General features: G+C 40.5%; 1 protein-coding gene across 2 annotated transcripts in view; it reads right to left on the reverse strand.

The window, feature by feature from the left end:
• Positions 1-1,325: 1,325 nt before the first annotated feature.
• Positions 1,326-14,765, reverse strand: part of DAB2 (DAB adaptor protein 2) — a 41,906-nt gene continuing 28,466 nt past the window's right edge. The window contains exons 7-14 of one of the 2 annotated variants that reach the window (XM_032773054.2): positions 14,270-14,314; positions 13,954-14,016; positions 11,860-12,495; positions 10,510-10,666; positions 5,934-6,563; positions 5,293-5,399; positions 4,400-4,470; positions 1,326-3,016 (exon numbers count right to left, since the gene is read on the reverse strand). In XM_032773054.2, the coding sequence (XP_032628945.1) occupies positions 4,405-4,470; positions 5,293-5,399; positions 5,934-6,563; positions 10,510-10,666; positions 11,860-12,495; positions 13,954-14,016; positions 14,270-14,314 (1,704 nt within the window). In that variant the 3' untranslated portion in view covers positions 1,326-3,016; positions 4,400-4,404. The remainder of the gene's footprint in view (positions 3,017-4,399; positions 4,471-5,292; positions 5,400-5,933; positions 6,564-10,509; positions 10,667-11,859; positions 12,496-13,953; positions 14,017-14,269; positions 14,315-14,765) is intronic. The other variant, XM_032773053.2, reaches the window with a different exon arrangement.

Raw genomic sequence — 14,765 nt, forward strand, 5'->3', positions numbered from 1 at the left:
CTTAGGTTGTTAGAACAATGTTGCTCAGAGGTGTGGATTTTTCCTGCTGCTGAGTGGGGTTGTTCTACCACTATAGGTTTGTAATGTACCTGGCCTCAGACCATTCTTTTAGGCTAGGGAGTCTAACCTTTAATGCTGTGCAGTAATGGGTGGAGGGCTAATTGTTACCGCAATAGGTTTAAAGGAGGAGTTGCCAGATTTGTTTTGACTCGCCACTCTAAGCACAGTCTGTCCCTCAACTTGCAAGCCATTATCTCCAGAACAAGAATGGTGCTATGTATTGGACTACATGGGGAAGGCCTGGGGTAACAACTGTTCCTGGTGCACTGTTTAAACAAAACTAGAAGTGTTTAGGAACACAGATGAAATCCAGTTAATCAGTATTTACTGTTTCAGGAGGCAAGTTATTCCCAGCAGAAAACATGGACATTGACTCTTTAGCAATCCAAGTCCCATAGTCAGTTTAAATATTTAACATTTTCACCTTCAGCATTTGTCTAACAGAACTTTGACTGTTGACCAGCTGCATTTGTTACTTTAATACTAGCAGTCCAATGACTTGTACTCAGGTTATTGCCATAAGTGTTTTTCCTGTTAGATATAGGAGTGGAGTGTTTACTATTTTAGAGTGGTTTCACATCCAAGTATTTTACTGTGTTTGTCACATGTCAGAAGACAGTTTGGCCCAAGTCTAGGAGCAGACAGTAAAGACATAACCAGTGTCATTCTTACCCTCCATCAGCTCATTCCACCATGGATGAAAACAGAAGATGGAATGGTATTTCAAGGAATCTTCTTTAGTTAATCCTGTTAGGAAGGCTATCCTAACTTTTCCTACAAAGGCTGAAGTGCCAAGGAAGCATCATTGCTATGCCTGAAGCATCTTTGGTTAAAAGGTAGCGACAGGGATCGTTCTAAAACTCAAGCAATTGCTGTGTTACAGGGCTGATATGTCAACACTTATTCTCTCCAATATCATTTGGCTCTTACTGAAGTGCTATAGCTAGGGATGAGAAAGTTGTCTCTCCCCCCCCAAAAAAGCTACTTGAAATTCTGAAGTATATAAAATAGAAGAAAAATAGCTCAAATTAAGCTTGTCTGAAAAGCCACTACATGCAGTATTCTAACTAGAAAGCATAGAGAAACGCTACAATTCCTTTGAGGAAGTCTCAGTTTGGCCAGAAACAGCCATAAAATTGTAAGTTCTAAATAGCGATCAACTCACAGGATGTTCGTTTCATGCTCCAGAAGAAACAAATATGCTGTGTGGCCTGTTGGTATGCATTGATGTACTGCTTCTTCAGGAAAGAGACAACCCTTACTCATTTGATATAAAGAGCTGCATCTTTTTAATGTCATTAGAAAAAAAACTTTAGTTGTGTGACTACAGTTTATATAATAGTAACATCCATAAGTTTCTACATTTCCAGTTTGAGACAAATACTTATAAATTTATAACTTCTAATTGCATTGTAGGAAAGTGCACAAGAGAAAAAGGTTATATACACAGAACAAGTTGCATGACTGGCTGAATTTGTCACTAAAGTTGCCTTCAAATTGAATTTCCAGAAGTAGTTCTCTGTTTAGGTATCCAATTCAACATTAAAGACAATAGTATTTCAAATTTACACTTATAAATGGTTGAGTAAGAAACTAACCACCAACAGAATGTTAAGAGCTGATTAGACCTTTGTCCAAAAAGCAAAGTAACCTAACAGTTTAGTTCATAAGTGACTGATTTAGATACAAGTCAGTTAGTACAGAGGCTCACAAAAGAAGGCACTACCTTGTTTGAGAGGTGGAGAGCTACCTCAAACATTGAACGAGGTGCATCAAAATTCACAATACACTAAGGCATCAGTTGAAGTAAAGATCAATACAAGATTGCCATTTGCCCTTCAAACACATACTGGAACCAATCTACACCATGTCTGAGAAAAAAACTCCACTGATTTGAGTTCAGAGCATTATCGACATTCACTGAAGTTTAGCAATTCAAGAAACCCCATCTGCTTATTCCATTTTCTTTAGCTATTGCCAAGCTTTTGCTTGAAGCAAGAAAAATCCACTACCTTATTTGATTCTGAAAAAGCCTTTGAGGACTTTAACAGCATTAGGACACAATTTGAAGTTTGGATGAGGTGTTTCAGCTTTAGGTCCAAAGTCAGATTCCAGAACTTGAGCTCAGACAATTTGTCAGAAACAGTGTTGACTGAGTTTGTTCTTTACAGCCACTGCTTTTCTAGATTCTGAAACTATGTTGTAGTTAGGGACTAATTACAATTAGATAGAGGGTATTTTGCCATTTTCAGTATGAATTAGCAAGCACTAGATTTGTTTACTTTGGTTTGTTTTCCATGATTTAGAAATCAGAAGGAAAGCCATAAGTTACCAGTTGCAGAGTCACTATAAATACAAGAAAAAACCAATTGTACATTGAAGAGTGGAGGTTTAAGAAAAGCTTTAATGGCTGCCATTTAGTGAGACAGCCATCAGTGGAAACCCAAGGGGTGTGAAAAAGCCTGTTTGAAGTGACTCAGTGTTGCAGAATTTGCAAGATTCTAAATCCACAATTCCCTTTCCCTATGTGGAGAATACATTGTTTCTTCCTGAAAATGAGTGCTCAACTCCTTACTACAACCATTACAGTAAGTGCTGCAAGGATTTTAAGTGTAGGTGACGATGTTGACAAACACCACAATAAGACTGGAAAGTCAATGTTTCCACAAGACTTACATATGCAGTTTTTTCCTGATTAAGAGGCTACAGAAAAAAATATCACATCCACCAACTTGAATCTGGGCATTTTCCTTGGCTTCATCTTGAATTATGTTAACAGCAGGTTCTCTTTGAGGGCTCATGGTTCAGTCCACACAGGCAGGTTTAAGATCACAGCAGACAGACATCAGAATAGGCATCAAGGATGAAGACAGACAATGCAAAGTAAGAGTAGAAAATGGTGACAAGGAGGGGTGTCTTGCTATTCCATTTGTCCTTTGCTGGTTACACCTGGTTCCTGGTAAAGAGAAAGTGATTGGGTGAAGTGTGATCACTATTCCTACTCACCACATAAAACTGCTAGTAGAGCTGTTGCCAAAAACCCACACACCACACATGCAAAGAGGCCTCTGTGTGTGTGTGCGCGTGCCAGTTCAACACCCTCTATTATTCTAAAAGCTTATCTGATAAGTGTTATAGTGGTTCTAGTCTACATTTAATGTTCAGCAAGAAGCCAGTAGCATTAGTACCTCCAGTAAAATATGGAATTAGTTATGGTAATACTGTCAGCTCATTGTAAAGTTGACAATTGAGCAGGGGGAAGAGGGGAACTAAGAATTAACATGTAGGATCTCCTACATAAATGTAGCCTTTTATGCAGAGTTCTGCTGAGTCCATTTGTTGTATTTTTACATTAGAAATGGTTATCCACTCAAGGTCTGGAAGAGCTGGCCAGTTTCTGAACTACAATACAAACTACAGGATTATTTAAGTGCAGAATCTTTCCTAAAGTAGAGTCAATTTTCAGCTTGGATTGAGTCAGATTTATGACAAGTGGAAAGTTTATTGGTTGTAATGAAAGCATTTTTCCAATGCATGAAGTTGTATTTTAAGCTTTACTATAGTAAACAGTGAAATCAAAACAAAAAACATTTGTTTTAGTTACTTCAGCAGCATTTATACTTTGCTGTTAGGATTTCAGTCTGTAGTGACACCTTGAGAATCCACACATTTCATATGACGAGTTAGTTACATTTCACTGTGGTTCAGGCTGCCCCTTATCTCCATTAAATCCTGCTTCCATATTTGACCCAGATGTATACATGCCAACTACCATTCTGCTACAAAGAAACAGCTGTAAACAGAGGGATTATACTAGAGAACATAGCTAAACTGATTAGGAGAGGATATTCTCAGCTTAAAAAGTAGTAGCTGGTTTTAAGTTATCTGACCTTTGATCCTGGAAACAAAAATTAAAAGCAGACCACATGCAGTGAATCCCTGTTCTATAATTTGGTACTGAGAGCTATCCTGCAGCAATGTGGGTGGGTAATCTTGAACTCAGTAAGATTCTATAAGCTTTAGCAAAAGGTGCTCTTTGGCTGCATCCAGTTAGTACATTCAGACTGAGGCCACCTATTTCTCCCAGTTTAGGAGTTAGGGTCAGTGATTTGCTTTGCTCTAAATTTAAATACACTCAATATCTCCTTAATAGTCTTGTTCTCCTCCCTTCCCTAGCCACTGAGAAATAATTTTGCTTTGTATTAGCCACAAGTGCAGAAGTGTCTGGTCAAGACCATCTTCCCATGACAGTCACATGGGGAAAAAGTGGTCAGTAGACTAGCTTTCCAATCCTCCATAAACTCATATGGAGAAACATGTGACTTACAGAGCCACTTACCAAAGTTATGCAAATGGATTTCCAAAAGGATCACCAAAGAGATCAGAAGACAGCGAAGTCTGAGACACAGTCTAAAACAGAAGATAAAACAATCAATGGGCTACTAAACTGGTGAACTCGGCACACCATGAAAGAGAGAGTCAGATGTTGGGCAAGTAGTTTTAAACAACTTTCCAGAATGTGAGATTTACAGTAGAAGTATTAGCCAACTGTTTAAATAAAAACTAATTCTAACCCAGCCCTAAAAAATAGGGTCTCTTAACTTTTGATTCATACTTATCTATAGGAAGCCCATGTGTATTTAATGTTCATATGGGGATTCAGCCAATAAATTTAGACTAAATTGAAACAAAAAACATCAGTATTTGAGAAGTTTAGAGTTTCCATGAAGGGCTTTAAGTCTCATGTTCCAAATGCAAAGAATGTGGTTAGGCTACTTCCTTCCCCTTAGGCTACCAAGGATGGAGGCCGCCATCCTTTGGCTAAAACAGAGAAGCTACACATTTCATGCTCCTTACCCCGCAAAGAGGTGACAGGGCTTAAGACAGTTGGAAAAAAAGTTGGTCAGACCAATATAGCTGCAAAAGCACAACTGCCTCATGCCAGAAAACTAAAGGCACCTTCACCCTGGGAGTTAGTAACTCTAGCCAGAGTTTGGGTTAGGTTCATGAGTGGTATTTTTTCCTTACCCATTACAAAAGTTTGCTAGTCTGACTTCAAACACTCACCTGCAGGGAAACATGGACCACAAATGGAGTTTGCTGACCCTGCTAGGAAGTTGGGTCACCAAATGGTAAGTGCCCCACCAGTGGGCAAACACCACAGATTTGTACAGCATTGACAGGAGACTTCAGAGAACTGCAGTGTAAGTAAAACTGCTTCCCAGTACTTACAGAGGGTTGTGAGGTGCTGAAAGGATCTGTTTGAAAGGGGTTTTCAAACAGGGCATCAGGCTTGGAAGCTGGCAGAGTGCTTTGTCTGGGAGCAGGCTTTGGTGGTTCTATGCAAAAACAGAGTGTATAAACAAGTTACTTTCCTTGTAGAAAGTGCTCAGATTTAGACAGTCCTTGATCTCTGAATGATTCTACAGTACAGTTATCTAGAACCTGAAAGTTAGTTGAGTGATTTTCAAGATGATTTCCAGCTATAAAAAAAACAAAAAAAAACTGTGTTCAGGAGTTTCTACTTGTGAGTCACCTTTGCTATTTTAAAATATGACAATTAGCTTAATTCATACTGGAAAGCAACCCAGCATTTAAGTTTCCAGTTTTGAAAGTCCTGGGGACACAGTTAAGTGAGTGGTTTAGAGAATGTATATGAATACTAGAGGGCAGTATTGGGCAGCAATAAAACTAAGGATAACCCTCATGACTATACTTGAATATAGTAGAGATACTTCCTGATGCTAGTCAAGAGAAGATGCTAGCCTATCCATCAAAGGCTGCAGAATGTTTAAAATTTGCTTCCTTGAAAGGGAATGTCTGGGGGGTTTATTCCCCCCCCCAATGGCTTGAAACATTAAGAGGGAATTTACCACTGATTTTGATAGACAATTGATTAGCTGCCAAGTCATCATGATCAGCATTGTCCTGAAGAATGCCCACTTTGCTATTAAAGTAATTAGTGAAAGCTCCAGAAGCACCAAGACGACTTTGCTGCTGTTCTCCCCTCCTTGCTGGTACTGCAGGTGGCTTTGTCAGCTGGAAGTCTTTAAACATTTCTTTTACATCCTTCTTCTCTTTATCCCCAAGTGGGTCTAATGAAGTGAAGGCATCACTTTCCTTCTTAGAGGACTCCTTCTGAGGTGCAGTTCTGGGTGGTGGCTGAGGAGGGCTAGGTGTGGAGACAGAAGACAACATAGCAGGGGGCTGCGTAGTAGATGGAAACATGCTGGTCTGGAAAGGATTTCCAATAGTGGATGGCTGTGCCCAAGCAGTAGGAGACACATGTGCTGGCTGACCCCAGAGACCAGGAGATTGAGATGGGGCTCCAAACGATGCAGGCTGACTCCACCCTGAGGCTGCTTGAGGGGCACTGAAGGCAAGTGGTTGAGTAAAGCCTGGAGATTGAGCTCCCATAATGGATCCAGGAAATACTGATGTAGCAGGACTGAAAACTGAGGACTGTTGACTCCATGGTGTTGGAGCTGTTGCTGGCAAGCCACCTAAGAAAGATTACATGCAAAACTTGTAAATATGCTAGTGAGGCATCTCTGTATGAATACTTGTGCTCCTTGCATAAATTTGTACTGTGGGGAAAAACCTCAAGTATCACCAAGATGTTACACAGGCATTGAAGTGTAAGGTTCTCTCACAAGAGCTCTATAGCTCAAAAGCTTGTCTTTCACCACTGGAAGCTGGTCAATAAGATATTACCTCATCCTATTGAAGTAGATAAAGTACTTAGACAAGGCACTTATAGGGGCTCTAAAAACCTTGTTCTTAGAAATTTGATTTTAATTCAGTCAAGTGTTGAGTGTCTGCTCCAGACACTACTAATATACTGCATGTTAAACCAAGGTAATACAAAATGCCCTTTGATGTCAGTTAACCCTGACTAGCTCCATGTCTATGCTGCCAAGAATAAGTCTTGCCAGCAAGTAGGAATCATACAGATGTATTCAGTATTATATGCCTATACAGCACAATGTCACCAGGGGAGTTTCAGAGGAAAGAAAACTAAACAAAAAGTTTCCTTGATTGTGTCATGCTGACCTGAACCTGGCTGAGTGCAGAGGGTTTGTTTAGGCTACTACAGTGATTGGGTCTGAGAGAGAGAGAGAGAGAGAGAGAGAGAGAGAGAGTATTCCTAAGGTGACTAGTGTGCTACTAGTCCCATTTTCAAAAAAAATTCCTGAACTCAGCTTTAAGGATAGCTTAAGGGGTTTAGTGAGACAGGTTTGAACAGGTTTGTTAGTGACCCAATGTCTTACGCATAGTTAGAAGGCAGATTTCAGTGCAAGATGAGGCCTTCCAATAGGAGTAGGGGGGCAAAAGACTTGTCTGGCTTCAAGACTAAACTTGATATGTTTATCGAGGGAATGGTATAATGGCATAGCCTAGTTTTGGCTATTAGTCTTTGACTACTAGCAGTAAATATGCCCAATGGCTTGTGATAGGATGGGATCTGAGTTACGCACCAGCTAGACACCCAGGAAAGAACTCTGTAGTCTTGCCCACATGCTCAGGGTTTAGCTGACCATATTTGGTGTCAGGAAGGACTTTTCCTTCAGGGCAGATTGGCAGAAGCCTGGGGCAGGGCAGGAGGGTTTGCCTTCCTCTGCAGAGTGGGGTGTGGGGCACTTGCTGAAAGTCTTTAAGACATGATTTGAGGACTTCAATGGCTCAGGCACAGCTTTGATACAGGAGATTCTGTGGCCTGCATTGTGCAGATGGTCAAACTATATGATCATAATGGTTCTTTCTGACCTTAAAGTCTATGATTCATTGCTGCTTGCAGGAAAAAAAAAAAAAAAAAAAAAAAAAGAGCCTAGAGCTCTATTCTCAGCAATGTCATTTACCCATGCATTCCATCATTACTCACCTCTAAAAATTAAAGCTGAATGCAAACATGTAACTGTGACTAACTTCAGTCACTGCAGTCTAGATTTGTTTCATAGACTCATAGGTCAGAAGGGACCAATATGATCATCTAGTCTGACCTCCTGCACAAAGCAGGCCACAGAACCCTACCCATCTACTTCAGTCCTTCCTGTGCATCCCACTATGTACAGAAGCAGCTTGCCTCACCATGATATTTAATGCTCCTGGCTCCCTCTGCCCTAAGTCATATAGTTTAAGCATCATTGGGTAGTAAGCCTAATGGATCTCTTCCATACACTGATGCATAGAGTATTCTGCTCCTGCTCTTAACCATGGGAAACCTGCAACTTAGGGTGTCAGATCCCAACCTAGTCTGGATTTTATGGTCTTCCTCCCTTAAGTCATTTTGGAGACCAGCCCTCAAAGTTGAGGACATTATTCTGCTGACTATGCTGTAACTAGGTTACATGTTGCTTTTGTATACAATACTTTAAGATACTGCGTATTTTAAAGAGTTATGGCACTGCATGGACTCCGTTCAGCGAGCTACATACATTATAGCCCTAGAGCCTTTGAGATACTGTTGCTCGAAAATGTTAGCTAGGTGGAATTGGCATGACCTCTAATCAGGTCTTCACTGCCCCCTGAGCCTTACATCCCTTGTGATCTGGTCAGTGATAGAATACATGAGTATTCCACTTGTATTAGTAATTCAAACTAAGATTTAGCAGCAAGGGATTCTAAGGTGCCAGAGTGACACTAATTGAATTTAGCTCAGGGGTTGGCAACCTTTCAGAAGTGGTGTGCTGAGTCTTCATTTATTCACTAAGGTTTTGCATGCTGGTAATACATTTTAATGTTTTTAGAAGGTCTCTATGTCTATGATATAGAAAAACTTGTTGTATGTAAAGTAACTAAGGTTTTTAAAATGTTTAAGAAGCTTCATTTAAAGTTAAATTAAAATGCAGAGCCCCTTGGACTGGTGGCCAGGACCCAGGGAGTGTGAGTGCCACTCAAAATCAGCTTGTGTGCTGCCTTTGGCATGTGTGCCATAGGTTGCCTACCTCTGATTTAGCTAGTTGCTTATTAGCCTTGTTACTTCCTTTTTACTCACATATAAGTTCAGCTACATCTTGTATGGACAAGCAGGAGACACTTATTGTGTCTTTTCCCCACAGGTAGAAGATAGATATTAAGAATTGACATTTTGCTCTCCTGAATCTGGATTAGAATCCAGTGTTCAGAATCAAAGAACTCTGCTTTCCACTCTACATATTCTCTGCAGGAGACAATAGCTTGGCTGGGTGCATAGCTCAGATCCATAGGCTCTTCATTTGGTTGTGCATCATTTGTCATGGACAGAAGCCAAAACTGTAAAGTTCAGTTTGTAGCCACCACCCTGCCAAGATTCTATATTCAACTGTTCACATGGAGGCCTTCACAGGGCATTGAGCCAAGATACCTGACATAGGATAGAAAGTGAATTAGAGGGTCCAACTGTATTCAGTCTACTTGACTAGATTTAGGGTATTGAGTTATAGCTGTCCCAATTATCTATACAGCAAGGACAACTAGGAAAATTTGGGCTAATTCTCAGCACTTCTGGATTTTGGTAGAGTTATTGAAACTTAAGTAGTACTGACAGCACAATTCTGAGTTAGTGTATTAGTAATCTAAAGGAACATATGCACTGGTAGTGGAATAGAGAACCAGCTATGGACAAAGTCTGCCAGGTGCTTGGGCTGTCTGATAACTATTGACTTATCTAGCTCCCCAATCCAACATAGGTACAGTTGGACACAAGAAACACTCCATGTTTAGAAGTGGTGTAGTCAACTGGGCAGGAGACCTGGGTCTATTCTTGATTTGACAGTGACCTATTGAGACCTTGGGTAAGGTCACTTTAACTCTGCCCTGCTCACCCTCTCCATAGGCATTTGACTTTGAATGCCTTACACAGAGTCCCCAGTCCCTGTTGGGTCATTACAATTTGTATTGCAGTAACATTTTCTTTGGGTATGTCCACACTACAGGTGGGACTGTGCTTCCCAGTGATGGTAGCACAGTAGCTCAAGCTTGTCTAAGAATATTGTATCCACGGAGGCATGCTCCCAGCTGCTGTGTAGACTGGTCAGTGGTAATTTCTCTAGCCGTGATCAGAAAAGTAGTTTTTGCCAATACTCTGGACTGGAGTGACACTGAATCTCCAGACTTCTCTTCCTGTACTATTTTAACATTTGGTACAATGTTTACATTTACTGGTATCTTGTGGTATGTGAAGAGTATTTAGTAGGCAGATTGTTCATGCCGCAAGCTAAAAGAGCACTCGGTTAAGTCTCCCAGAGGATGGAGACTATCAAAGTGTCAGTGAAAGTGTGTTTAGTGACAGGCTGTCAGTGGAGGAAGTGGAGAAAATGCTACATGAGATGACAGAAGCAAAAAGGTGAACTCCAGCATACTCTCGCTAAGAGGACATTTAAATCTAAGTCTGCCTTATTAAAAATAATAAGCCATCAGTTGAAGTGGCCAATAAGGTTGATTTTGTCCACCTTAAAGTAATGAACTAACCTAGACCAGCCATGGGTGCTATGGTAGGACTGGTTCGGAAGAGGTCCAGCGGGTTGGTTTGCACCAGTGCAGGTTGTGCTGCAGGAGAAGTCAGGCCTGGGGCCTCCGTAGCAGTAGATGCAAAGAGGTCTGAGCTGAACAAATCATTTGCTGCAGTCTGCAAACAAGGGTAGGAGGGAAAGAAGACGACAGCTTTGTGATTCAGTAACTGAAGGACATAAATTCCAATTTCTGTGCCTTGTTTTCAGGAAAGTTCTGATACTACCAGACAGGCAAAGTCCAGTATTTGCTACTAAGCAAGCCTGAGCTCAGACTTATTTTGGTTCTGGAACCAGGAGACATGGGATCCAGGTTTTACACTAAAAACTAGCAGTCTGCAAAATTTGAGTTCTAATCTTAGACTACACACTACCTGTCTGAAGCCAGCTGTGGAGGTATTTAAATGGGTATGTTTTAAAATACCATGCACATCAAGTCAGTCGTTTACTTATGCTAAGAGTATAACACTATTTAACACTGTCCATTGCTTGCATGCTTCAGGTACATTGTTCTTGAAGCAAAGCATTGGCAAGATAAAGTGATACTAGACTTAGTCCAACTGTAAGTGTCAAGATATGCTGCAACAGAAAAAAGGGTGTGTTGTATCTAAGCTACAATTTACCTCTGTTCACATACTGCAGTATTTGAGATTTCAGGGTTCTAAAGGCTTTCACATCATATAGCTAAGAGTTATGTGAAAACTTTACAACTGAAGTTACCTTATGGCAGTTTTAGTCCTCTACAAATAGAGGAAGAACTGCTTATATAGCCTAGTCAGAAGGCACTAAGATTGCACTCTATAGCAAGCTTAAGGCAGTCTTTTCCAAAAAAGTCTGCTAGAATAAATGTACTGTATGGACAGAATTAATGTTTTCCTGAGCCACTTAAAAAGGTATTCTTTTGACTATTGTCTGCTGGAGGGTGAACTAGTTTACTGCTGAGTTTCATAATTCAGCATTAGCATTTTAATCTAACAGGCACCTTTATGCCAATTGCTTTATTTAACTACTAAATATACATGTATAAGTACTACATACATTTTAGATCAAAATACTTACCGGAGTTAGTGAAGTATGGCAGCATTGAAGAGAAAGGTATATTTAGTGATACCATTATGAATGCACACATGAAATCAGAAAACATGGATTGCAGAGGGAACATGGTGGGTGGAACAGAATTAAAGAAGTTGTAGAGTAGCAGGAATAGTTTAGCCAGAATCACCATATTTTTGTAATAAAGAGGAAAGCTTCTTTCACCCAGCCCATCTAACAGAGCATGCATGTCACCATTAAATATTTGAAGATGGTTCACCTGAACAGTCCTCCTTCCTCTTCCTGGCTTGGTACTTTGTGGAGGTGGGCTAATTGTTATGGAGTCATGTGACATGAGCTGGACATTGCTTTCAGAGTCCAGCTTTACTCCATTTTGCAGAGATAATCCTTTGGAAGGGCTTTCCGCAAATAGGTTTGATGAGGATTTAGTCAGAAAACCATTCTGTTCTCTTTCTGGTACCCCATTTTGGGTCCTTGCTGCTAGCTGCATTGGTTTACTTTCAAGAAGCCACTGGCTTGTCTGTATTTCCTGTTTGCCAGTTCTATTAGAAATCTGGTCAAACTCTTTACCAAAATAGTCAATATCACCATTTACAGCACCATTACCCAAGAAGCTCAGACTTTCCTTCTTCTGAAGTGGAGATTTTAAAGAATCAAATGAAGGTTGTGCAGATTGGTCTGGTTGTGTGAAAGGATCATCACTGAAAGGATCTGGATTGGGAATGGGAAAGAAGCTGAGATTGGTAGTGAGAGAACTTTCAGGCAAGAAAGGTGTCTGTGACTTTGGTCGTGGAAGAGAGGAAGTGATGCCATTCAAGAAGGGACTCTCTTTTACACAAGTCTGATTGTTCTCGATTTCAGAGTTTAGATCCACTAACAGGATATCTTTACTCTCCTATTAGTTTAGAAAGAAAAAAGTAAAGTTAGTTGAAGACTGAAAGATGCAAGCCATGTAATGTGTTCAATTTTTACTGTGCAGCAAATAAAAACACTTCATGTTCATTACCAGGAAGTCTGGCAATTTCAACTTTGTTTTACGATTAGCAAAAAAGCTTGATATGGTTAGGAGCCAGGTATATACACCTCTTGACTTCTCTCACTACATAGTCATTACAATATCACTCAGATGCTATTTGAGTAAGAGGACTCCCATCCAGATAGTTGTCCTGAAGACATAAGCTAGGCATGGTTCAAATGCATAATAATGAAGTTCAAACTGGGGGGGGTGGGGGGATAGGAGGAACACCCGCCTCCCCACAGGTCAGTAAGTTATAGCCATTTACAGTTTGCTCTATATTGTGACTCATAAAAGCAGCAAAGAGTCCTGTGGCACCTTATAGACTAAGACATATTGGGAGCATGAGCCTTTGTGGGCGAATACCCACTTTGTCGGATGCATGCAGTGGAAATTCCACTCTGCTTTTACAGATCCAGACTAACACTGCTACCCCTCTGATTGTAACTCATAGCAGTGACTTAAAATTAAGTTTAGGTTGAAGCAATGAAACTCAAGTGTCGTATGTATGCAGCTCAGTAGCAGTCTGCTTACACAGTGCCATTCTTCTGTTACAGACTATGCTTGCATGAGTGATGTAGGAGGGCACCTTAAGGGAGGCACCAGCCACTGTGAATGAATAGGGTATTATCAAAGTAAGTTACACTGCAGTATGCCATTAACACTGTAGGTGGTGCTTGGGTAAGCTTAGCAGAGTTTATTTTGGCACAGCATTCTTTAGTTTCACATGTCAGTAATAAATGAGGCCTGTGGATTATGAAGTCATTGTGGGTGAGGGGACAGTACAGCAACTTTGAAGAGCTGTGTCTCTTCTGTAGAGGAGCTGCATCTGACAGTCAAGAGGCCACAGCCAGCCTATTCTGGGGAAGGGACCTGAGATTTGTTCAATTCTTTTGCCAGCATCTTAAGTGTAGCACTCAGTCATTACATGGATAAAAAAAAAGTTATAAAATGCCAAGTTTAGTGTACCATAAGAGTGTTGAAAGTTGTGTGGTACTGCAAGTCTGCCTGCCACTTATAGCTAGTGAATTTCAGTGTTTGATAGCCCTAGAGGTCGATATGGATGAAGATGGTTATGCAGTAATAGAGGGAACAAACTTGAGCCACTATGGAGATTTTATAATAGGAACAGGCTTCCTATGAGAGATCTAGCACAAGAGGATGAAATTTGACTTTACTCCTTCCAGTTAATGGCGAAACTGCTTTTGCACCAGTTGTCTATTTCTAGTGGTTAGACTAACTGAAACATCAGGTTAATCTGAAGTCTCACCTTGCTTGAGTAATTTGAGACAAAAATGGAATAGTAAGCAACCTGTACTGAAAGAGGTCTTTACTTACTGTAGGACTGTTCAGGTCAGGAGGAGTGGACATATCTCCAAACAAATCCATCTGGTCAACACCCTTAAAAAAGTTACATATTTGGAAAAGGTTCAGATTGTGTAAGGCAATGATTTCACCACACTGATGTAAGCTTTTAACACCAGAGTACAAACATTAAATCAAAAAGTCTAAGATATTCCACTTTTAACCCAAGGAGGTAGTTTTACTATACAGCTTGTTTCATACATGAGCACCCTTAGAAAGGGCTAAGAGATCTGCTATGTAGTTTAAGGATGCTACATACAGTACTTGAGTGAGCATTATGTCAACATACCAGTTTTATTTTGTCAACTTGATCAGTCAAGGCATCGCTACCATTCTGAAATGAAAAACAAAGGCAATGTTAGTGCTAAGACAAGTTTGAAACAAGCATCTTATTCCAGCCATCATCAGGCTGGCTGATTTATGAACTGCCACAGAGAGAGATGACTGTCTAGGCAGTTAGTGCTGTGAAGCTGAAAGACTTTGTATTGCTCTACAGTACTAGTTGCATGTTTGAGGTTGTTGCTTCCAACTCTGCTTGCTAGGTAGACAGTATATGAAGGGGAAGGCAATATTGTTACAGGTTTCAGAGTAGCAGCTGTGTTAGTCTGTATCTGCAAAAAAACCAAACAGGAGTACTTGTGGCAACTTAGACTAAAATTTGAGTGTAAGCTTTCATGGGCTACAGTCCACTTTGGATGCTGTAGCCCACAAAAGCTTATGCTCAAATTAGTACTACTGTTTTTTTGCAAGTTAGAATCTCACTTGTTCAGAGCGCATGTCTTACT

Source organism: Chelonoidis abingdonii, chromosome 6 (assembly GCF_003597395.2).
Source record: "Chelonoidis abingdonii isolate Lonesome George chromosome 6, CheloAbing_2.0, whole genome shotgun sequence".
NCBI lineage: Eukaryota > Metazoa > Chordata > Testudines > Testudinidae > Chelonoidis > Chelonoidis abingdonii.